General features: G+C 43.6%; 2 protein-coding genes across 4 annotated transcripts in view; one reads left to right on the forward strand and one right to left on the reverse strand.

The window, feature by feature from the left end:
* The window catches only part of RSAD2 (radical S-adenosyl methionine domain containing 2), a 32,377-nt gene extending 26,011 nt beyond the window's left edge, over window positions 1-6,366 (reverse strand). Inside the window, exon 1 of one of the 3 annotated variants that reach the window (XM_063788773.1) lies at window positions 6,107-6,366. The gene's annotated coding sequence lies outside the window, so the exon portion shown is untranslated. Of the gene's footprint in view, window positions 1-6,061 lie in introns of all 3 variants that reach the window. The other 2 variants (XM_063788775.1, XM_063788774.1) reach the window with 2 other exon arrangements.
* CMPK2 (cytidine/uridine monophosphate kinase 2) lies at window positions 6,247-23,827 on the forward strand. The gene is made up of 5 exons (XM_515282.9): window positions 6,247-7,130; window positions 8,576-8,690; window positions 10,766-10,967; window positions 20,466-20,699; window positions 22,171-23,827. The coding sequence occupies exons 1-5, from the start codon at window positions 6,456-6,458 to the stop codon at window positions 22,292-22,294; spliced, it is 1,350 nt and encodes a 449-aa protein (XP_515282.3). The 5' UTR covers window positions 6,247-6,455; the 3' UTR covers window positions 22,295-23,827.
* The last annotated feature ends 384 nt before the right edge of the window (window positions 23,828-24,211 follow it).

Here is a 24,211-nt window from a genome sequence, read left to right on the forward strand (position 1 = left end):
CTAAGTAAACATATTACAAAACATAACCATTACCGAAAGTTCATTTAAAAACTTTTATCCCATCTGCATCCACCCCATCTATTCATTTCTAATAATTATGCCTGGAAAATTTCATGATACTTCAGGCAAATCTAGCATAATCTCAAGCTGTTTTCTATCAACCAACTTTATATTACTGAATGGCAGGCAAGTATAATAAAATTAAAAACCTTAATGTTAAATATATTCATATTTTTCTGATAACTCAAAGACATAGCCATTCTCATCAAACAAACAATATTAGACTAGTCTTATCCACCTAAAAATTACTAAGTGATATGAACTTGAAAAGCATTTTGACTTATTTGCTTAATTTATGAGTACCCATTTTTAGAAGCCAGTCTGGTAGACAATATACTAACAGACATGTATATGCACACACACACACAAAAAAATACAGGTAGGCACAAGTAATGATCTTTTAGCTTTTATTTTAAAACTTGAGCCATGAGTCGGGTAAAACCCCCTTGTTTAGAAGACAGTTAGATTCAACCAGTGTTTCTGTAAATAAAGTAAGTTGAAATGTATCTGTCCCACATAGCAAAATCTCTTACCAAATTTTAGAGAAAAGAGGGTGGCAAATTTACATCTCAAATACAGAAAGAATTTAAGCTTTCTCAACAAGGAGTCTGCGTGTGCTAGAGGAGGATTAAAATTAATGCCAAAGTAACATAAATCACAGGAATTCATCACAGGACAAGAAAACACACAGATGAGTCTAGAGAAATAGTTTAGAACCTTTTCTTAAAATAACTAGGTGAAAACCTGAAAGAGGAAGGAGGGAATGAAGGATAAAGCTGGTGAAGAAAGGTGCAGAAGACAGGTAGAGCAACAGGCAAGGCAGCTAGTGGAAGAATGGTTTCAATGTTGTTTCTACAGCTTTGGTGTTGGTCCTGCAAGAGCTAATCTTTCTATTTCACTAATGTGCTCACTCACTTTGTAGTTATTTTCCCGAAGAGAGGTGATGACTGCCTTGATTCCATTGAGGACTTTCAAAGTACCAACTGAAAAAGGCTTCCCATTGTCTCTGGGAGGTTTGGTATTTTCTTTTTTCCAGTTGTGTGTGTAGACTGGCAAGTTTTGGAATTTTAAAGGAGTCCCACTTTGGCCAGTAAAGTTTCAGATTATTCTGGGTAATTTTTGTCCAGAGACAGCCAATTACAACACCTCAAACCATAATTTTGGCTCATAAATCCAGCTGGAGTGCCAGAAGGCAGCTGACCAGATAGGAAGAACTGAAAGCATGGCCTACTCATTGCAGTGACCTGACAAACTTGCTCCTTTCAGTGCCCTTACTGTGAGCATCCCCGCAAAACCTTATAGACTGGCATAGACTGACTGAGAAGCCCTTCCTAAACCCTGGGAAGGGAAAGTCCTCTCCAGCGTCTGGATGGAGGGAACTGGCTGGAAAGGCTTCCTCCTAAACTTGGGGTCAAGAGGAAATTTCCCCTTTGCAGTCTAGATGGGGGGACCGGCTGAGAATGCTCCCTTACCCAAGCCCATGGCTAAAAGAAGTCTCTCTTTGAGGTTCCAATAGACGAGACCTATGGGGGAAAAATAGTCTCTGATACCTCATCCAAGGCATGGAAGGTATGAATTCAGGAAGACTTACCAGAGGACCTCTCGACCCTCATTACCCCCACCTCATGGTCCCAAAGTTGTAATCCTGTTTGTGTGTCTGTGTATTTACATGCATGAAATGAAATATCAAAATACTCTAAAATAACAGTGAGTACTGTTCCTTGAAATTATTTAAGACAACTGAGCTCAAGGACTTCTTGGAGGCACAAATGAGTTTGTTAAGGACTGTGCTGGGAGAAAAATCAGGATTCTTTTCTTATTCCACTTCTGACACTATACATGTGAACAAAAGTTCTCTGAAAAGGAATCTGGAAGAAAGAGATTTTATTCCAGTGAATAATTTGCACCAGCCTTCAGTGTGAAACAAAGGTATTTTCCAGAGAACAAAAGGAAGTCTAGGGTTTTACAGCAAAAATCCCACCTAGGGTCCCAATCAGGTATATTTATGCAAATGAAGGATTGAAACTCACTTAGTCCTGATTGGGTGACATGGCTGCATCCTGATTGTTTTATACAACTGAGCTCTGATGAATCAATAACATTGTGTTTTGATTGGTTGACCCAGGAGAGCTCTTCAAGCCCCAAAGTTAGAAAGGGTGGGCTTTCCAGGAAGTCACAGTACTCATGTGACCTCTAGTCAGCAAATGGCTACTTGGTTTTATTTTAAATTCAGACCTAGTTGGCCACTTGCGCTCCGTCTTGAAGGACTATTTCTGTTCCACATTTGTTCACATCACAGATTTGTAGGCGTGCTGTTCCTATCATTGTAGTTGTAATTTCCAGTTCCCTTATGACCAATGATATTAAGTATCTTTTCCTCTGTTAGCCATTTGAATATTTTTTGTGTGTGATATGCATGTTCCAATCCTTTGCCTATTAGGTTTCCTGCATTTTATCATTAATTTGTAGAAATTCATTGTATATTGTACACTTTGTTAGTGATTGTACACACATGTTGGTTGCAGACATCTTCTTTAACCTCTTTGGCTTTCCCTTTCACTCTTTCATGGGCCCAAAATTGTATTTGTGTTTATGTGTCTGTGTATTTACATGCATAAAATGGAATATCAACATCTCTGAAATAAGAGTGGGCTCTAATCTTGGAAATTTTTTTTTCTTTTCATGAGTGTATATGTGTGTGTGTGCATGTGTGGATGTCTCAAGACCACCTTTATGCTTGATAATTCACAAACAGGACTCATAAGACTCAGGAGCATGTTAGACTCCTATCTGGGCTTTATTCCTCTAAAAGGCTGTAGAGCAAGAACAATAGGAAAAAGGTGTAAGTCAAGCAGTCTGGAGAGGGTAGCCATAAGCTTTTGAGTCCTTCACCACCTGAGTTGCACAGGGTGTGCTCCCTCCAGCAGTGGACTACCAGGACGTGTTTGAAACCACTGGCCAGGAAAAGCCTGTTTGAGTCTCAGGGTCTGCCATTATATGAAGGGCTAGACACGCAGGCACATCCTGCCATGTGCCCGGCTATGGTAACCAAATCTCAGGACCCCGACAATGAATGAGGTGCACATCGTTAATCTTGACGTTTGTGCAAAATGATCGCAAGCTGGCATGTCATGGAGTATTGCTCCAGGTGTACATGACAGAATCACCAACCATGAATATAAAGAGCCTCTGGAGGGTCATCTTTCCAAAGTTTGGCCCAACAGCAATCATGGTTTGAGGCTCCTGTGGAGATATGCAAGGGGTGAGCAGCTGGACCTGTTATGGCAACTCTTCCCTCAAAGGTAGCTGTATCAACAGCATTTCTTTGTGAGAAAACCAACTCCAAGAGAGAGTAGAATACTCTTCAAATTGTAAGCCCACAAATGTGCTAGCATGAATTTTTATTTAAAAAAGAAACAGAAGGTTATGCGGGAGAGAGCTTATCTGTTCCTTGATAACTAAGTGATCTCTGAAACTTGCTCAGTGCTTTTTAGCCCTTTCATTAACTTCTAGCCTAGGATTTGGGTTACAGAGTCATAGACTCAACATTCTATCCTGGGCTCATTTTATTAATTCTTATTTTCTGAGCTCATCATTTATTTTATAATATTCACTTTTATGAATGTGGAATTGTTTGTAATATTCTCTTTTGGGTATCCTTTGGAACTTGGGGTTCTATCATCTCATTTATTCCTATTCTGATTTGCATTTTCTTTCTTTTTCCAATCGAATTAAACTACCTAGAAACATATCTGTTTAAACATGTTTTCAAAAACTAAGCTCTTTTTCAAAGTGTTATTTTTTCATTTTATTATTTATTAATTGCTATTTATATTTTTAATTCTTCCATTCTGTTTCTTTTTTTCTTAGGAGCAGAATGGCTAGAAAAGTTTCATTTTCTCTTGTTTAATACTGTAAGTGTTGAAGATTATGGCTTTTCCTATGATACAGCTGTGCTATTCATTCATTTAAAGACACCTCTTTGAAGTATCTTCCCAGCCTGCAGCTTCTCTCCTTTCCACCTGCAAGGATGGGTGGCTACAGGCATGTTTAGTCAATATAAACATCCAGCTGTGGCTCTCAGAGTCTCTGTCCTACAAATTTGAAGGGGCTTGAAAATCTAACAGAAATTTTTTATTTATGAATGAAGATATATCTTCAACATCTTCAACACTTATATAATATTGACTAAGCCCAAATACTGCAATGTTATTAACTTTACATCTCTTCGTAGGGCAAAGGTAGGTGAAAAATAGAGAGGAAAACTTAAATTAAAAAAGATAAGATGCTTCATTTAGCAAACTGTGTGTCAGGTTTTCTTTCAGTTGGAGGCTCAGAGAAAAGTTAGGAAGAAGCTGGTCTTCCTACTTACCCTCAAGGTGCTCAGTGGTGGGAAATAGACTGGCACGTGACTGTGGAGTGTCAAGGTCCGAGGATACAAATAGCCTTGGTGGGGGACACAGGAGAGGCTACTAACCCAGATATGTGGGGGGTTATAGGCTATATCATGTCCCCCAAAATTCATGTTCAGGCCTAGCCCCCAGTGCCTCACAGTATGACTGTATTTCAAAATAAGGCTTTCAATAGGTGATTACATTAAAATGAGAACATTATGGTGGGCCCTAACCCAATCTGACTGGTGTCCTTCCCAGAAGAGGAAATTTGGACCTTCAAGGAGACGCCAAGGATGCAAGCACAGAGGAAAGGTCCCGTGAGAACACAGAGAGAAGGAGGCGGTCTGCACGCTAGAAAGAGAGGCCTCAGAAAAAGCAAACCCTGCTGGCAACTTGATCTCCAGCTTCTCTGGCCACCTGAACTTTGAGAAAACAAATTTTCTATTGTTTAGGTGGCCCAGTCCGTGGTATTTTGTTATGGCAGCCAGGATAGACTAATACATCCAGAGAGGTGGATGGCATAGGGAAAAGGTCAAGCAGGCTTGAGGATGCAGTACTGTCTTAGAGAAGAAAAGGGAGTAACTAGAAGACTCTTACTTTCATATACTACATACACGTGAAACCACTGGCACATGCTAAATGTCCAAAAGTGAAATTCCTGAGAAAGAATAAAAACTATTCTATTCTCAAAGAGCTAAAAAATTTCAAACTCCTAATTCTTCTTTCTTCTTAGCCTATTAACCCACACTCCAACCACCTATCTATATTTCACGTTTGTTAAGACTTTTTTTTTCAGAATTAAATATAATCCCAAGTTTAAGTCCAATACTATTAAGACATAAAAAAAAAAAACTGCTTTCAGCTCATCTAATGTTTTCAATCTTCGTCTCAATTCTATTTTTTTGAGAGAGTTTCCCTGGAGAATATTATCTTTTTGTTTGTTTTTGGTTTGCTTGACATCATTTTTAAAAGGCATCAGTTAATGAGTAAACACAGAATAAAATATCCAAATAACTGCGCAAACACTGTTACACTGTTAGGCAGTTACACTGTTAGGCAGCAACAGTGCTGATGCTGGACTGTGGCAGGCAGAGGGTGCTATCCTGACACACTTCACCTTAGTGCAGGAAACTTCAATTTGGTGGAAGAAAGGCGATTTCGAGGTGCCAATCTGGGCGACACTTCCCAGTTGGAGAGTCAGCAAAAGGGAGAGGGCAATTCCAAGAAGAGGGAAAAGCTTGTGCACAGGTGAGTGTGTGCAAAGGTGAGTGTGTGCAAAGGTGAGTGTGTGCACAGGTGAGTGAGTGCACAGGTGAGATAAGATACAGGAGAGGGAAGAGCCAGAACTGCGCCCTGTTCCCGCAGGAAAGCAGCTCTGCAGGATTAGAGGGGCGGGGACGCGTGGTCAGAGCTAGGAGTTGAGGTCGGGGAGGGGGCCCATGGTCTGCAGGGCCTGGTCAGTCATCCAAGGGCAGTAGTGCGCCTGCAAGTGGGCGTTGAAGAGCCAGTTACACCGGGAAGGGACTTCTCTGTCCCTCTGTCCCTCGCGCGTGCACCCCCGCCCCCTTCCATGCACCCGGCATAAGCCGCAGAGGAGGAACACAAACCAGGGTCGGGGCCGCCAGCCACCCGCAGAACGCACACGGAGCTACCTTGGGGCCGACGGCGCGGGGCCTCATTCGGTGTCAGCCCCGGGAGCCGGCGCCTGGGGACCGCGCAGGCCCGCGGAGCCGCGCACCTGGGGCCCCGGGGCCGAGCGTCTGCTCCCGAGCGCCGGCCGTTTATCGCGCAAATCTCGCGGCGAGGAGGAGAGGCCGGAAGGGCGCCCCAGCCCCAGGGCTCCTGCCCCGCTGGGGCCTCCGGCTTTCGTTTCCCCGCAACGCTTCGCTTTCGTTTCCCGCTGGCGCCTGGCTCCCTCCGGGTTTCGTTTCCCGCCGGCGCCTGGCTCCCGCCAGGTTTCGTTTCCGAGGCGGGGCCGAGGGCGGCGTCGCTGAGGCGCCCATGGCCTTCGCCCGCCGGCTCCTGCGCGGGCCACTGTCGGGGCCGCTGCTCGGGCGGCGCGGGGTCTGCGCTGGGGCCATGGCTCCGCCGCGCCGCTTCGTCCTGGAGCTTCCCGACTGCACCCTGGCCCACTTCGCCCTAGGCGCCGACGCCCCCGGCGACGCAGACGCCCCGGACCCCCGCCTGGCGGCGCTGCTGGGGCCCCCGGAGCGCAGCTACTCGCTGTGCGTGCCCGTGACCCCGGACGCCGGCTGCGGGGCCCGGGTCCGGGCGGCGCGGCTGCACCAGCGCCTGCTGCACCAGCTGCGCCGCGGCCCCTTCCAGCGGTGCCAGCTGCTCAGGCTGCTCTGCTACTGCCCGGGCGGCCAGGCAGGCGGCGCACAGCAAGGCTTCCTGCTGCGCGACCCCCTGGATGACCCTGACACCCGGCAAGCGCTGCTCGAGCTGCTGGGCGCCTGCCAGGAGGCACCACGCCCGCACCTGGGCGAGTTCGAGGCCGACCCGCGCGGCCAGCTGTGGCAGCGCCTCTGGGAGGTGCAAGACGGCAGGCGGCTGCAGGTGGGCTGCGCACAGGTCGTGCCCGCCCAGGAGCCCCCGCTGCACCCGGTGGTGCCAGACTTGCCCAGTTCCGTGGTCTTCCCGGACCGGGAGGCCGCCCGGGCCGTTTTGGAGGAGGTAAGAGTTCTGTCCCTTTCCAGCTCCCAGCGTGGCATCTGAACCCTTCAGACCAGAGAACTGGACCAAGAGGCTGCTCTGTAAAGCCGTTTCTTGCCTGGGTGGTTTGTTTATTTCCGTTCACAAATCAGGTAGGGAAGGTGTCCTGTATGCCAGGCAACTCTTTTAAGATTCTTGTTTGCAAGGATCTTCCAACCTGACGTGGAACATAGACCTACACCAAGCCACGTGATGCTTGCTGTAAAAGCATCCCAACAGCAGTACAGAGGGAGTAAAGGGGCTGCCGGGAGTGAGGGAAAATAATGTCAGCTGGGAAGTAATTTTATTTGCTGATGATCACCATTCAAGGATCTTGGGGTGAAAAAGAAAATGCATGAGTTTAGGGGGTTTAAGAAATTTAGACTTAAATAGTGTTTACCTACCGACTGGCCATGAACCTTGTGCAGCTTACTCAACTACTCTAAGTTTTGCCCTTTGACATGTACAATTCCCATCTTGCGATGTTGTCCTGATTAAGGAAACATCTGACTCACAGCAGGTACCCACAGAAAGAGACTGAAAATTCTTTCTGATCGCAGGCTAGGCAGATGTCCTCCTGTGACACAGATGAGCCCTGAGGATGCCCCATGGATCTTGGGAATATTTTCCAAGCTTACGGGAAGCGTTGTGGAGCAGTTAAGAGTGCAAGATCAACCACGTGTATTTAAATTTAAACTCTGGCATTTATTAGCTGTGTCACTTTGAGCAAGTTTCTTCAACTCTCTGCCTCAGTTTCCTTAATTCATATGGTGGGAATAATAATAGCACCCCCCCACCCCAGTTCACAGAGATTGGCAACTGAATACTTGTAAAGCACTTAGAAGATTGCCATGCTCAGAGCAAGCACATAAGTAAGTGTCTGAGCCTCGCTCTGAGATGCTGTGAGCGTGCGGTGAGATAATGCACATTGAGGAACTGGGAATTCCCAGGGGGACGCTGCTCTGCCAGCTTCATGATTGCAGTGCTTGGCTGTTTATCTCGGCCCCCTGAATGGCTAGGAGAGGACATGCTGCAGATGAAGACTGCTCTCTCCAGCCCACTGTGCAGCTGATTTCCCATTCTTTTGACACACTGTTCCCAGCGGGCCTGTAGTTCCATGGTTGCGGTGTCACAGGACATTGTGATGATGTGCCTTGCCTGGCCTTTCTCAAAGCTGCTCAGTGAAGGCTGCAGGCCACCAAGCGATCCAGACAGGGACAGCTGTTTCGAGCCTCAGCTACTCAATATAAAATAAAACACTCCAGTCCATCCTAGCATCGAAATACTCTGAATTCCCATGGCCTGGCACAGTGCTCAGCATAACTTAGGCCTTATTAGCATGCGGCAATATTGTGCTCAGCAATTTAGGTGTGATTTCTGCAAAAGCCCCCTGGCTTCATTGCTGATGGATAGACGTTGTTTTACAGTGTACCTCCTTTATTCCTGAAGCCCGGGCGGTGCTTGACCTGGTCGACCAGTGCCCAAAACAGATCGAGAAAGGAAAGTTCCAGGTTGTTGCCATCGAAGGACTGGATGCCACGGGTAAGATAATATTACCTTTTAGTTATAGGCAATGACACTAACTGATTAGTTGCAGAAACAGAAATACTTCCTGCAAAACCAAACTTTATATGGAGCCTTATGTGTGCCCCTACTGTGTGGCAGGCCCTGTGCTAGGCAGGCCCTGGGATGCAGAGATGCATAAGACCTTCAATATGAAGCAGCATGATGTGTGGGTGCGGATCCTCAGTGCTCTGGCGGAACACAGGAAGGGCACTGAATCTGGCCTCTGTGGGGCTTTGTCGGGTGGAGTGCATGGTCAAGGGTGATACCTGGATTGTGTTTTAAGTACAGATAGGAGTTGGTCAGGTGACGAAAGCAGGTAACATCCTCCAGACAGAAGAAATAGCCTGGGCAAAGGTGCAGGGGCTTGAACCAGGGTGGTGTGTCCAGGAACCATAGGCAATTCAGAGATTCTTCTGGAGCAAAATGTGGAAGAACTAGGAAATGGAAGAAAAAAAAGCCTTCTGAGCTGTCAAACTGAGGTCAAAATACAATGTGTGCTCACATGAGACCAAAGTACAAAAGGGGCAGACGTGCTGCTCCTGTGGCCCAGGACACACTGAGGAGAGGGTTGATGTTGGAGAACTAGCATCCGAGTGGTTCAGGGTAGGAGTTTCTCCTCCTGTGTAAACTTGAGGGGTACAGACTTTTCATAATATAAAAGGCAATTTCCATATAGAGGCACTTGTGAACCCAGCTAGGGAGATGTGGCACAGGTGGTGGCCCGTGTTGACCATCCTGGCTCCATGTGAAGGAGCGGGCCATGTCCTGGCCTTCAGGGAGACCAGCTGTCTTCACTCAAATGTACTGGCCGTGCCCAGGACCCATCACAGTTTCTTTCAGCTGCAGAGGGAATTGTAACACCATCAATCCTTCAGCTGATGTGTTTTGTTGATCATTTATTTTGTACCCACAGCTAATTTAGACTTGGTGGGATTACAGGAGACATAAAAATTCAGCCTCAACACAAGCATCCACACATACAAATGTTACAAGGAGTTAGCATAGAGTGGCAGAAAGAACATAGGCTAGTGGTTCCGTCTGCCCTGCATTTGCGTCCTGCACCAAGGCCTGTCAGGAGGGTGAGTTTGGGTAAATTTATTAACTTCTCCAGTGCTCAGTTTCTTCTTCTGTCAGATGATTAAATAATAACTGTTTTGCAGGGTCCCTGGGAGAATTAGGAGTATAACGTGCTGAGTACTTGGCTCCTAGCAGACACTGAGAAATGGTAGCTACTGTTAGGGTCCGTCCTGACAACCTAAGAAAAAAAGAATATAGATAGTTGGCAATAAAATGTTAAGTGTGTGATAGAGAAACTTAAAAATAAATCGAAACAGTAGGAGCTCAGAGAAACTAGTGCACAGTGTGCTGGAGTAGATCTCATCACCACCTGTCCTGAGCTCCAGGCAGCAGCTGAGAATTGTGAGATGGGCTCTGGGAAGGGGCTAATCTGTCACCCGAGGCTGTGCAAGGGGGAGTCAGAAAGTCAATGAGGCCTAAGCAGTGCCTTTGAGGAGAAAGCTGAAGCCTAAAGCAGATACAAAAGCTCTAAAGGCCAAGGCCAAGCCCAAAGGGGCAAGCACAGGAGTGAGTGGTAGAACCAGGGCTGGAAATTGGAAAGGGATTGCACAGAAGTGGAAGCAGGGTATGAAGAAGGTACAAAGAGAGGAGGGGCGAGAAGAGTTGCTGTGGATGCCAGGTGTGGGTTCATCAACTATAGACAATAAGAGGAGAGAAAGTCTTCTGGGTGGGGGACATGGTAAGAGGGTGAGCAGTAGCTGGGCTGCCAGGAATAAAAGTCACACGTAAAAGGGGCTCTTGTGTCTAGACTCCCAATATCAGATTTGATCACTAACCAGAATTTTTCCTCCGGGTTTCCTAATACCACACAGAGAAATCCTAACTTCCTATGGGTCTACAGCTTTTTATAAAGAATCCTGTTATTTAGTCTACTCATTTCATTTGCAGTTTGAGAGAATGTCTGTGCTCTTTCTACATCAATATTAACTTTTTGGCTGTGGTTAAGATGTATATATTTTGTGTATGACCTGCAGGTAAAACCACGGTGACCCAGTCAGTGGCAGATTCACTTAAGGCTGTCCTCTTAAAGTCACCACCCTCTTGCATTGGCCAGTGGAGGAAGATCTTTGATGATGAACCAACTATCATTAGAAGAGCTTTTTACTCTTTGGGCAATTATATTGTGGCCTCCGAAATAGCTAAAGAATCTGCCAAATCTCCTGTGATTGTAGACAGGTAGGTATAAAGATGCCTTGAATTAGGCATTTTCTCCCTAATATATAAGTGTGTGTGTGTGTGTGTGTGTGTGTGTGTGTGTATACGTACATGTATATGCCAGGAAAAAAATTGTGTTTAAGTCAAACTGTATTATGATAATAATAGGAATTCTCCTTATGAATTGTTAATTACCTATACCAGGCACGGCATTTGCTAGAGAATTACATATATAATACTAGTATCTGGAACTATAACTTGGGTAGGTGAATGTTATATGTTATTCCCAGTTTACTGATGAGAACTATAGATCTCAGAAAGGTAAAATAACTTGCCAAGGTAAGCTGGAAATAGCATACCGGGGACATTAATGAGTCTATACTTTCAGTCATTTATTTGTTCATTGGCTTATTCAACAAATACTTACTGGACACCTCCTGTGTGCCAAAGACTAGTCTCAATTCAGAGGATTCAATGATAAACCAGTGTATTAGTCCATTTTCATGCTGCTGATAAAGACATACCCGAGATTCGGCAATTTACAAAAGAAAGCAGTTTAATGGACTTACAGTTCCATGGGGCTGGGGAGGCCTCACAATCATGGTGGAAGGTACAAAGCATGTCTCACATGGCGGCAGACAAGAGTAGAGAGCATGTGCAGGGAAACTCCCCTTTTTAAAATCATCAGACCTTGTGAGACTTATTCACAATCATGAGAACAGCATGGTAAAGACCTGTCCCCATGATGCAATTACTTCCCACTGGGTCCTTCCCACAACACATGGGAATTCAAGATGAGATTTGGGTGGGGACACAGCCAAACCATATAACTCCACTCCTGGCCTCTCCCAAATCTCATGTCCTCACATTTCAAAACCAATCATGCCTTACCAACAGTCCCACAACTCTTAACTCATTTCAGCATTAACTCAAAAGTCCACAGCCAAAGTCTCATCTGAGACAAGGTAAGTCTCTTCCACCTATGAGCCTGTAAAATCAAAAGCAAGTTAGTTATTTCCTAGATACAATGAGGCTACAGGCATTGGGTAAATACAGCCATTACAAATGAGAGAAATTGACCAAAACAAAGGGGCTACAGGCTCCATGCAAGTCTGAAATACAGCTGGGCAGTCAAATCTTAAAGCTCCAAAATTATCTCCTTTGACTGTATTTCTCATGTCCAGATCATGCTGATGCAAGAGGTGGGTCCTCATGGTCTTGGACAGCTCCATCCCTGTGACTTTGCAGGGTATAGCCCCCCTCCTTGCTGCTTTCACAGGCTGGTGTTGTCTGCAGCTTTTCCAGGTGCATGGTGCAAGCTGTCAGTGGATCTACCATTCTGGGGTCTAGTGGACAGTGGCTCTCTTCAAACAGCTCTGCTAGGTAGTGCCCCAGTAGGGACTCTGTGTTGGGGCTCCAACCCCACATTTCCCTTCCACACTGCCCTAGCAGAGGTTCTCCATGAGAGCCCCACTCCTGTAGCAAACTTCTGCCTGGACATCCAGGCATTTCCATACATCCTCTGAAATCTAGGCGGAGGTTCCCAAACCTCCATTCTTGACTTCTGTGTACCTGTAGGCTCAACACCACATGGAAGCTGCCAAGGCTTGGGGCTTTCCCCCTCTGAATCAAGAGCCTGAGCTGTACCTTGGCCTCTTTTACTCAAGGCTAGAGTGGCTGGGACACAGGGCACCAAGTCTCTAGGCTGCACAGAGCAGAGGGAACCTGGGTCCACAAAACCATTTTTTTCCTCCTAAACCTCTGGGTCTGTGATGGGAGGGGCAGCAGCAGAGGTCTCTGACATGCCCTCGAGACATTTTCCCCATTGTCTTGGTGATTAACATTTGGCTTCTCATTGCTTATGCAAACTTCTGCAGCCAGCTTGAATTTCTCCTCAGAAAATGGGATTTTCTTTTCTGTCACATTGTCAGGCTGCAAATCTTCCAAATTTTTATGCTCTGTTTCCATTTTAAAACCGAATACCTTTAACAGCATCCAAATCACCTCTTGAATGCTTTGCTGCTTAGAAATTTCTTCCACCAGTTACCCTAAATTATTCTCTCAAGTTCAAAGTTCCACAAATCTCTAGGGCAAGGGCTAAATGCCTCCAGTCTCTTTGCTAAAGCATAACAAGAGTTACCTTTGCTCCAGTTCTCAACAAGTTCCTCATTTCCATCTGAGACCACCTCAGCCTGGATTTCATTGTCCATATCATTATCAGCATTTTGGTCAAAGCCATTGAACAAATCTCTAGGGAGTTCAACCTTTCCCACATTTTCCTGTCTTCTTCTAAGCCCTCCAGACTGCTTCAACCTCTGTCTATTACCCAGTTCCAAAGTTGCTTCCACATTTTTGGGTATCTTTTCATCAGCACCCCACTTCTGGTACCAATTTACTGTATTGGTTCATTTTCACACTGCTGATAAAGACGTACACGAGACTGGGCAATTTACAAAAGAAAGAGGTTTAATGGATTTACAGTTCCATGTCGCTGAGGAGGTCTCACAGTCATGGTGGAAGTTACGGCACATCTCACATGGCAGCAGACAAGAGTAGAGAGCTTGTGTAGGGAAACTCCCCTTTTTAAAACCATCAGATCTTGTGAGACTTAGTCACTATCATGAGAACAGCATGGGAAAGACCTGCCCCTGTGATTCAATTACCTCCCACTGGGTCCCTCCAACAACATGTGGGAATTCAAGATGAGATTTGAGTGGGATCACAGCCAAACCATATCAATGAGATAGATAAGTCCCCATTTTCATGGAGCAAACTTAACATTATAGGAGAAGAAAAGTATCAGGTGAACAAATACATAAAATAATACATAAGATGAGGTAAGATAATATCAAAGCATGATAAATGCAGGGAAGAGGAAAAATCAAAGTAATGTGCTAAAAAATGGCTAACCCTCCACTAGATATGGTTTAGGAAGGCCTGTCTGAGAAAGCACCATTAGTCAGAGCCCTGATTTTAAAAAAAAAAAGGCAAATGTGTAAATTCCCGGGTTAACAGAAAGCACTGTGGAGAAAGAAATCTGCAAGAATGAAGCTAAGACTGAAATAAGCTAACATATCTGACAACTAGAAAATGTTATATGTTCTGAGAACATAGTAGATGAGGAGGTGCTTTGTGGATGAATGGGAAGAGGAAGGTTGGGGCAGGTCTGTAGGGCTTGTAGGCCATTCATAGAATGGATTTTATTCTGAGTGCACTGGGGAGCCATTGGAATGTTTCTGATAAAGGAGAGACATAAACTGATTTATACTTTAAAAATTCACCTGTAAGAAATAGCTTCACTTTGGGAGGCTGAGGTGGGCGGATCATGAGGTCAGGAGATCGAGACCATCCTGGCTAACACGGTGAAACCCCGTCTCTACTAAAAATACAAAAAATTAGCCGGGCGAGGTGGTGGGCACTTGTAGTCCCAGCTACTTGGGAGGCTGAGGCAGGAGAATGGCATGAACCCCAGGGAGTGGAGCCTGCAGTGAGCCGAGATCATGCCACTGCACTCCAGCCTGGGCGACAGCGAGATTTCGTCTCAAAAAAAAAAAAAAAGAAAAGAAAAGAAATAGCTTTAGGTCAGGTGCAGTGGCTCACACCTGTAATCCAAGCACTTTGGAAGGCTGAGGTGGGAAGAGTGCTTGAGCCCAAGAGTTCAAGACCAGCCTTGATAACATAGTGAGACCTTGTCTCTACAAAAAATATTTAAAAAAATAGCTGGGTATGGTGGCACCCACTTGTAGTCCCAGCTACTTAGGAGACTCAGGAAGGAGAATCCCTTAAGCCCAGGAGGTCAAGGCTGCAATGACAAAGCAAGAGGATGACACAGCAAGAGGGGCCTTGTCTCAAAAAAAAAAAAATCCCAAAAACAATAAAACAAAAAACAAAAAAGAAGAAAAAATAGCTTTAAAAATACTATAAGAAAGAGGAAAGGATATGACAAGCAGGTCATACTGAACTTACATCACAATGACAAATGGATGAGAAGATTATAGTCACCATGAGATTCCATTTTACTCCCATCTGGATTTCATTTTACTCCCCTCCAGTTGGTGAAACTACTATAACTAAAGGTTTCTTCATATGATATGGATCAATAGAAACTCTCATATGATGCTAGTCAGAACATATCATATGATAGTAGCATAATCACTTAGAGAGCAGTTTGAGAAGATGTAGCAAAGTGGAAGATTGCTCCTGCCTACTGAAGAAACACTCACAAAAGTTTCTTTCAGCTTCCTTCATACTGTTGCAAAATTTGAAAAACCTAAAGCCCATCAACAGGAGAAAGCATAAATAAATACCAGCATATGTATAAGGTGGAAAACCATACAGCAGCAGTGTAAATATGTTGTGCAATGCATGAGGGCGCACACATTACAAAACCATAATGTTGAATGAAAATGTCAAGTTGCCGAAAGATGTTTATTCAGTAGAATACATGCAGTTATCCATACTGCAAAGAGTAGAGAGATGAAAGGATGTTGAACAGCAGATTTAAGAAAGTTGTTCTCTGGGAAGTAGAGATAAATGTGGTTGATAAGGAGATCAGAAGGACTTTGATTGTGATTGGATTATTTCTTAACATTTCTTGAATGTTCATTTTCTCCAAAGATTTACTTATTTTTGTAAACATAAGCAATTGCATTTAAGTATGGCATAGTTGGTAAAGAACATTAATCATAAATATAAATCTCAAGGAATTTCAAGAAGTGAACACAGTCAAGTCACCTGTACCCAGATCAAGAATGAGAGCCTGGCACAGCCCCTACACCCCTGTTCTGCCCCTACCCAGTCACTGCCCATTTCCTCCCCAGGGGCAGCAACTGTCCCAACTGCCATAGCCATATATTAGTTCTGCCTGTTCTTAAACTGCCTACAAATGCAACTATTTGTTAGGTATGGAGTTTTATTTGCACCCGACTTCTTTCATACCACATGTGTTTTGAAGATTTGCCTGTGTTGTTGTGAACTAAATTTTATGCATTTTTGGTGCACATATGGATGCAGTTCTGTTACATAGGTTCCCAGGAGCAGAACTGCAGGGGCATGGGGTCTATGGCTGTTCAGGTTTGGTAGATGTTGCAAAAAGTATTCTAAAGAGGTTGAAAGAATGTTGAGTCTCCTCCCCTCCCCACAGCAGTATTTGCCAATTCCCTGTGACTAACAGCCCTGTTGACATTTAGTATTACCAGGCTTTAATTTTGACTCCTCTAGTTTTTCCACTTGTTCCTGGTGGGTAAGCTGGTCACTGAAAAGCTGATTTGTCCTATCTGGACACAGAACTACTACTCCTTTCTTGAAAGTATATCTTTTTCTGTACACTTTTCTGTATGTCTGAAATATTCCATCAAGAGACCACCCTGACTGTATGTGGAGAATAAAGTGCGTGGTGGGGGAGGGGCAAGAAAGGAAAAAGAATCAGCTAGAAGGCTGTGGCTGCAGTCTAGGCTGTGATGGCCCTTGAGTCGTTTTAACCCTGGGATGACAATGGGGATGGCAATGGGGATAACATAATAATAATTTCAAGGTTGGCAAGTTACGTGGAATCTTAGGATGAAGTGAGAAGGATACGAAATCTTGTTCCTTTTTGGGAAGGTTTTGCCTGGAAAATGTTTTTGCCCTATTGTTAACATGCCTGATGTTATCATATGTGATATCTGTATTAGTTCTTTCTCACACTGCTATAAAGATGTACCTGATACTGGGTAATCTATAAAGAAAAGAGGTTTAGTTGACTGACAATTCCGCATGGCTATATGGGAGGCATGGCTGGGGAGGCCTCAGGAAACTTGCAATCATGGTGGAAATTGAAGAGCAAACAATGGCAACAGGAGAGAGAGAGAGAGAGGCAGGGGCAGGGGCAGGGGCAGAGGCAGAGGAGAGAGAGCAGGGGGAAGTGCTACACATTTTAAACACCCAGATCTCATCACAACTCACCATCACGAGAACAGCAAGGGGGGTGTCTGCCCCCATGATCCCATCAACTCCCACAGGGCCTCATCTCCAACAATGGGAATTATTAGGTTGGTGCAAAAGTCATTGTGGTTTTTGATATTATTCTTAATGGCGAAAACCGCAATGACTTTTGCACCAACCTAATACACTTTGGCATGAGATTTTGGTGGGGACAAAGAACCAAACCATATTGACATCTTTTTTGATACAGTCCCCTTTATTTCAAAGAGAAAGACTAAGGTTTTCCTAGTAGGGTATGACTTTCGAGGTCCATTATATCCTAGGATGCCTGCGGATCCTGAAGCAGCACTGGCCACTGTGTGCACAGGGATTTCTGCGCTCTGTCCCCCAGTTTTCTGATCTGTTAAGTGGGGATACTCATGCCCCCTTCCCTGCCTACTGTCAAGAGTTGTGATGAAGATTCAGTGAGTGGATGTGTGTGGAAGTACCCTGAAAATAGGAAATTGCTATTAAAATATAAAGCATTATTATATGAGCAGTGTATAATGTGTTGGCAAATTGCTTTTGATTTGAACTAATGTGGCTTCCCTGATAGCAGGAGTGGAGAATACTAAATAGTGGGAAGCGTCTGAAATTGATGGGCTAAGGGTGTGATTATTTAAAACAAGCAGCCGTATTTTCAATGGGAGAACTCTATAGGAAACAGGTCCTTAATTCTTCCCTTGATTTGTCTTCTTTGTGTGTGTGAATTGCCTGCAATTTAGTTCTTTAAAGAAATGCTGTATCACCTTGTCAGATGAAAAGAAAAGAGCAGTTATTTGTTGTCTTTGTGGATTTTATTCATGTTTAAAGATTTTAATAAAATCCATTTTAGACAGTACTATTATCTAGCTGAAAAATATGAGAGACAGTAATTTTTAACGGGGACTGTGGTTAAGGTTGGAGTCTTAATCACCCCGTTACCTTTAAAAATCTATTCTTGCTGGTGATTTTTCTACAATAAAGAAGACTTTAAAAATAAGATAATATCAGACTCTATATTCATAGGTAGGTATTTAATTCAGTGAATCTGGAGCATGTGCTGACCATGGTGTAAATTATAGTTTAAGTACCAGAAAAAGAAAACTGAGACCTAATTGGCTTTTTTTGAGCTTGAGGGACAAAATTCATCTGGCAGAGAGAGTGAAAGTACAAGTTTGTGAGTAACAGGAGTTGGGTAAGTAACACATAGGAAGGTGTCCAGGCAGAATTCACAGGAGCTGGCAGTGGCCTGAAGCTCTCAGAGCACACTTTTGGAGGTGAACAAGGGCTTTGAAGGATGGATGGTGTTGAGATGATCAACTCCCAAGTGAATTTTTCTTTTTTTTTTTTTTAGGTGAAGTCTCGCTCTGTTGCCCAGGCTGGAGTGCAGTGGCGTGATCTCGGCTCACTGCAAGCTCTGCCTTCTGGGTTCATGCCATTCTCCTGCCTCAGCCTCACAAGTAGCTGGGATTACAGGTGCCCGCCACCACGCCCGGCTAATTTTTTGTATATTTAGTAAAGACGGGGTTTCACCATGTTAGCCAGGATGTTCTCGATCTCCTGACCTCATGATCCGCCCACCTCGGCCTCCCAACCAAGTGAATTTTTTACTTGTGTCCTTTTCAGTGCTGTCCTGTGTTCTGTTATCATAATTTGCAATGATCCGGCTTTAGTTATAACCAGTGTCTGATAAGAATTAGATATTTATCTTATAGTAACAGTGTGATACAGTTTTTTTTTAAGCACTTGTCTGTATTTGTAACAACTATGGAAGGAAAACAAACCTTGCATGATCTCTGTTTTCCAGATGAGGAGATGGAGGCTATATTAGCTTAGATGACTTTTACCTACATGTACAAAACAGGTGGGGCGGGGGACACAGGCAGAATGATGTACAGTTCAGGTAACACAGGGAATTTATTATGTGGATACCACTGTGTACTTTTCACTGTGGAGAGGAGTTCAATTCTAAAATGGTCAAAATTTTAGGATTTTAAAGAATTGGGCCAGGCATGGTACCTCACGCCTGTAATTCCAGCACTTTGAGAGGCCAAGGCGGGTGGATCACCTGAGGTCAGGAGTTTGAGACCAGCCTGGCCAACATGATGAAACCCCATCTCTATTAAAAATACAAAAATTAGCCGGGCGTGGTGGTGCATGCCTGTAATCCCAGCTACTTGGGAGGGTAGGGCAGGAGAAATGCTTGAACCTGGGAAGCAAAGGTTGCAGTGAGCTGAGATCGTGCCACTGCACTCCAGCCTGGGCAACAGAGTGAGACGCCACCTCAAAACAAAAACAAAAACAAAGAATTGAAGGTGGTAATTTGAAAGTACAAATGAGGAGGGGCCCCTGGGTATCTCTACGTTGGAATGTTTATATCATAAATATTTATTGTGAGTGATGGTCCTTTTATATTGGATCTGAATTGTCCATTTAGTCCTTTAAAATTGGAAGATGGCATGAACAGGGCAAGAGTATAATAAACTATGCTGATAAATGAAATCGTTCTAATTCATTTATTCATTTATACACCCAAATAACATTCATTCATTGCATATCTATTATGTGCCAGACATGCATTACTAAAAAAGATTTCCCACTCAAGAAATTACCTAATGGAGGAGACAATAGATATTACACTTATAACAAGTAGTTCTGATTTGCAATGAGGAGTTTTTCAGTAGAGTCACGTAGAAAGGGTTTTGAGAGCACAGAGGAGAAAACAGTCAATTCTGTTTGGGGGCTTCCTAGGAGTCTGAAGGGAGAGGAGAGTTTTGCTGGCTGAGAACCTCACTCTCACCAGAGGAAAAGGTAAGCAGGTGCAGACTAGGAGGGATGTTCTGTGTCTTACCAGAAGACCAAGCATTTCCTGTAGGTTGTAGGAAGCCACTAGGCATTTTTAAATAGAGACTGATTTGACTTTTGTGTATGGTAATAACTTTGTTTTCCTCCCCCAAAATCACTTTTTAAAACAGCCAGCAGAAGGAGCGACTGACTTGCTTAGGGAGGACTTTCATGGAGCTGGGCAGGGCGTATTTGTCTCCCTGTCTCATACTGAGGCACCATCAGCAGACTGCATAGTTGGGAGAAACAAAGAGGCTTCTACCTCAGGGGTCCCAGAACGTGAATTTCATTGGCAAGTTCAAGTGAAAACAGTGTAGGAACTGACATGGCCTTTCCAGGATTTTAGTCTGCCAAGACACAGCCCTTAAATACAAACGAACTGCCAAACAGGTTCATTGTCCCCTGTCACCCTCCGTTCTTTCATAGAGGAACGCGGACAGCAGGACCAAAAAGATGTGATGACAGAGGGGAGGCCACACTAAATGGTAGTTTGAGATGGGTCAATGGAGCTGTGTGAAGAACACACTGCATTATTACTGTTGTCAATTTTATTTTTTAAACAATATTATATAACTTTTTTTAGTTTATAAAATTTAATTTTATTTAACTTATGCAATACTAGAAAAACTTCTGTAGAGCCAACCCTGGTTTCATCATTCCCGGCTGCTGATTTTCAGATGCTACTTTGACTTCTTCTGCAGACAGAGAACTCACTACCCCATTCCTTCTCAGGTACTGGCACAGCACGGCCACCTATGCCATAGCCACTGAGGTGAGTGGGGGTCTCCAGCACCTGCCCCCAGCCCATCACCCTGTATACCAGTGGCCAGAGGACCTGCTCAAACCTGACCTCATCCTGCTGCTCACCGTGAGTCCTGAGGAGAGGTTGCAGAGGCTGCAGGGCCGGGGCATGGAGAAGACCAGGGAAGAAGCAGAACTTGAGGCCAACAGTGTGTTTCGTCAAAAGTAGGTGTCCCAATGCAATGCAATGTGAGCGGCAGGCATTCCTGAAGGGAGATGAACCACTGGCACTGGCTTTAGGATTGTGAGGAAGTGATATTGTTTCCAGTTTTCAAACACAAGAGACAACATCCTCTAAGTTCCTTCAGCCCCTTCCAATGGGCTTGTCACCACAGGGCTGCAGCATTGTTATCTTAAAGCAAAGGTCATCGGACTAGGGGTCAGACCCTGCCACTGATCCTGGCTGTGCTAGGAGCAGCTGCACCTGGGTAAGACAGTCAGTGTCTCTGTGCCTCAGTTTCCCCAGTCATAGTATAATCACACAGAGCACTAGATAACGAGCTCATAGTAACATCTACCTATTAGATGCTTCCCGTGTGTCAGGCATTTTACTGATGTTATGTCATCCTTGTGAGGAAAACATTAGCCGTATTTTACAGTTTACAACTTTAAGGCTCAAAGGATTAAGTGATTTGTCTAAATGTACATAACTCTTCAGTAGTAAAACCGGGATTAAAATCTTTCTGATTTTGCAGCCAGTGTTTTTGTTTTAATTAGAAGGTTATAAACACGACGGCAGAAGAGAGTCTGGCCAGGCCTCCTGCCTCATGACTGAGTATGAATCAGTTCTACACCACTGCCTTTAAAAACTGAAGCAGAAATATTTTCTCTAACTAAACAGTGATAGCCCTGTTATCATAACATAGTAACGTTATAAATAATGGTAGCTGCTGTGGGTAAAGATATTATGTTAAGCAATTTACTTGTATTAATTCCATTAAACTTCAGTGAACATTTGCAAGGAAGGTACGGTTTCAGTCTTCATTTTGCAGAACAGGAAACTGAGACACAGAGAGAAGAGATTTGACCAATTCACTTGGCTAGGAAGTGGTCAGGCAGAGTTGTGAGTGCAGACGATCCACCTCGACACCCCTATTTTAACCACAGTGCTATAAGGATTCCATAAAGAAACAGGCACTAGTCACTGTATACACATGAAGGCTACCTAGCATGGAAAGGATATGTAGATTTCTGGCAAAATATTAGAAGAGTCCCATGCATATATTAAGGACTGTGGCTTGTATGAAAATTATTCAGGGCACAGACTTGGGGGAAATTTGCCACTGAACAAATTACCTAAATTCTTTGAGCTTCAGTTGCCTTCTCTGCAAAACAGCGATGACAATAGTCTTCCCTCCTAAGGTTACTTTGAGAATTAAATGAGAAAAATCATGCAAAATGCTAATGCTTGGCAGAAAACAGGTATTCAACAAGCGCTAGCTATTAAACATTATTATTCATTTATTATTTGTTAAACAAAATGCATGAACGTCTTCTGTGGGCAAAGCTAGTTACAGTGAGATAAATGACATGGGAAGCTTGCTTCAAGCTATTTATGCTATGGTAGGAAAAGAACATTAATGCAAATAGCTGTGTGAAAAAGTAGACCAACTCTTTGTGTTTTGTCTGTCCCCAGGGTAGAAATGTCCTACCAGCGGATGGAGAATCCTGGCTGCCATGTGGTTGATGCCAGTCCCTCCAGAGAAAAGGTCCTGCAGACGGTATTAAGCCTAATCCAGAATAGTTTTAGTGAACCGTAGTTACTCTGGCCAGGTGCCACGTCTAACTAGATTAGATGTTGTTTGAAACATCTACATCCACCATTTGTTATGCAGTGTTCCCAAATTTCTGTTCTTACAAGCATGTTGTGTGGCAGAAAACTGGAGACCAGGCATCTTAATTTTACTTCAGCCATCGTACCCTCTTCTGACTGATGGACCCGTCATCACAAAGGTCCCTCTCATCATGTTCCAGTGAGAGGCCAGCGATTGCTTTCTTCCTGGCATAGTAAACATTTTCTTGGAACATATGTTTCACTTAATCACTACCAAATATCTGGAAGACCTGTCTTACTCAGACAGCACCGGGTGTACAGAAGCAGCAGACAAGATCTTCCAGATCAGCAGGGAGACCCCGGAGCCTCTGCTTCTCCTACACTGGCATGCTGATGAGATCGTGACATGCCCACATTGGCTTCTTCCACATCTGGTTGCACTCGTCATGATGGGCTCGCTGCATCTCCCTCAGTCCCAAATTCTAGAGCCAAGTGTTCCTGCAGAGGCTGTCTATGTGTCCTGGCTGCCCAAGGACACTCCTGCAGAGCCATTTTTGGGTAAGGAACACTTACAAAGAAGGCATTGATCTTGTGTCTGAGGCTCAGAGCCCTTTTGATAGGCTTCTGAGTCATATATAAAGACATTCAAGCCAAGATGCTCCAACTGCAAATATACCAACCTTCTCTGAATTATATTTTGCTTATTTATATTTCTTTTCTTTTTTTCTAAAGTATGGCTCTGAATAGAATGCACATTTTCCATTGAACTGGATGCATTTCATTTAGCCAATCCAGTAATATATTTATATTAATCTATACATAATATGTTTCCTCAGCATAGGAGCTATGATTCATTAATTAAAAGTGGAGTCAAAACGCTAAATGCAATGTTTGTTGTGTATTTTCATTACACAAACTTAATTTGTCTTGTTAAATAAGTACAGTGGATCTTGGAGTGGGATTTCTTGGTAAATTATCTTGCACTTGAATGTCTCATGATTACATATGAAATCGCTTTGACATATCTTTAGACAGAAAAAAGTAGCTGAGTGAGGGGGAAGTTATAGAGCTGTGTGACTTTAGGGAGTAGGTTGAACCAGGTGATTACCTAAAATTCCTTCCAGTTCAAAGGCAGATAAATCTGTAAATTATTTTATCCTATCTACCATTTCTTAAGAAGACATTACTCCAAAATAATTAAATTTAAGGCTTTATCAGGTCTGCATATAGAATCTTAAATTCTAATAAAGTTTCATGTTAATGTCATAGGATTTTTAAAAGAGCTATAGGTAATTTCTATATAATATGTGTATATTAAAATGTAATTGATTTCAGTTGAAAGTATTTTAAAGCTGATAAATAGCATTAGGGGTCTTTGCAATGTGGTATCTAGCTGTATTATTGGTTTTATTTACTTTAAACATTTTGAAAAGCTTATACTGGCAGCCTAGAAAAACAAACAATTAATGTATCTTTATGTCCCTGGCACATGAATAAACTTTGCTGTGGTTTACTAATCTATGCTGTCATCCTGGGTACATATTGATTTGTCTGAAAAGTGCTTTCTCAGATTCCCCTTTTAATATTGTGATGTAAAGGAGGGAAATTTTGGTAAAGGAAGTTGAAAGGTGTGAGCTGGCAGGCTAAGTGGAATTTGTGGTCAGAGTGCTTTCAGAGAAAGGGGAGGGCTATTGTTTTATTTTAAATATCATTTCCTCATTACAAATATTAAAGACATTTTGTAATTCATTCTTTTTACACCTGGACTTTTTATATACTGATAGGTATATATGACTTACGAGTATTTTGTAAAATAGCACCTCCTACCCTAAAACTGATGGCAAGTAACCCTTTGCTTGGCTCTGCTCATTGCAAGACGAGCTTTGGTTTTGTTCCTGTGATA

The sequence above is a fragment of the Pan troglodytes genome, chromosome 12 (assembly GCF_028858775.2).
Source record: "Pan troglodytes isolate AG18354 chromosome 12, NHGRI_mPanTro3-v2.0_pri, whole genome shotgun sequence".
In the NCBI taxonomy this organism is placed as follows: domain Eukaryota; kingdom Metazoa; phylum Chordata; class Mammalia; order Primates; family Hominidae; genus Pan; species Pan troglodytes.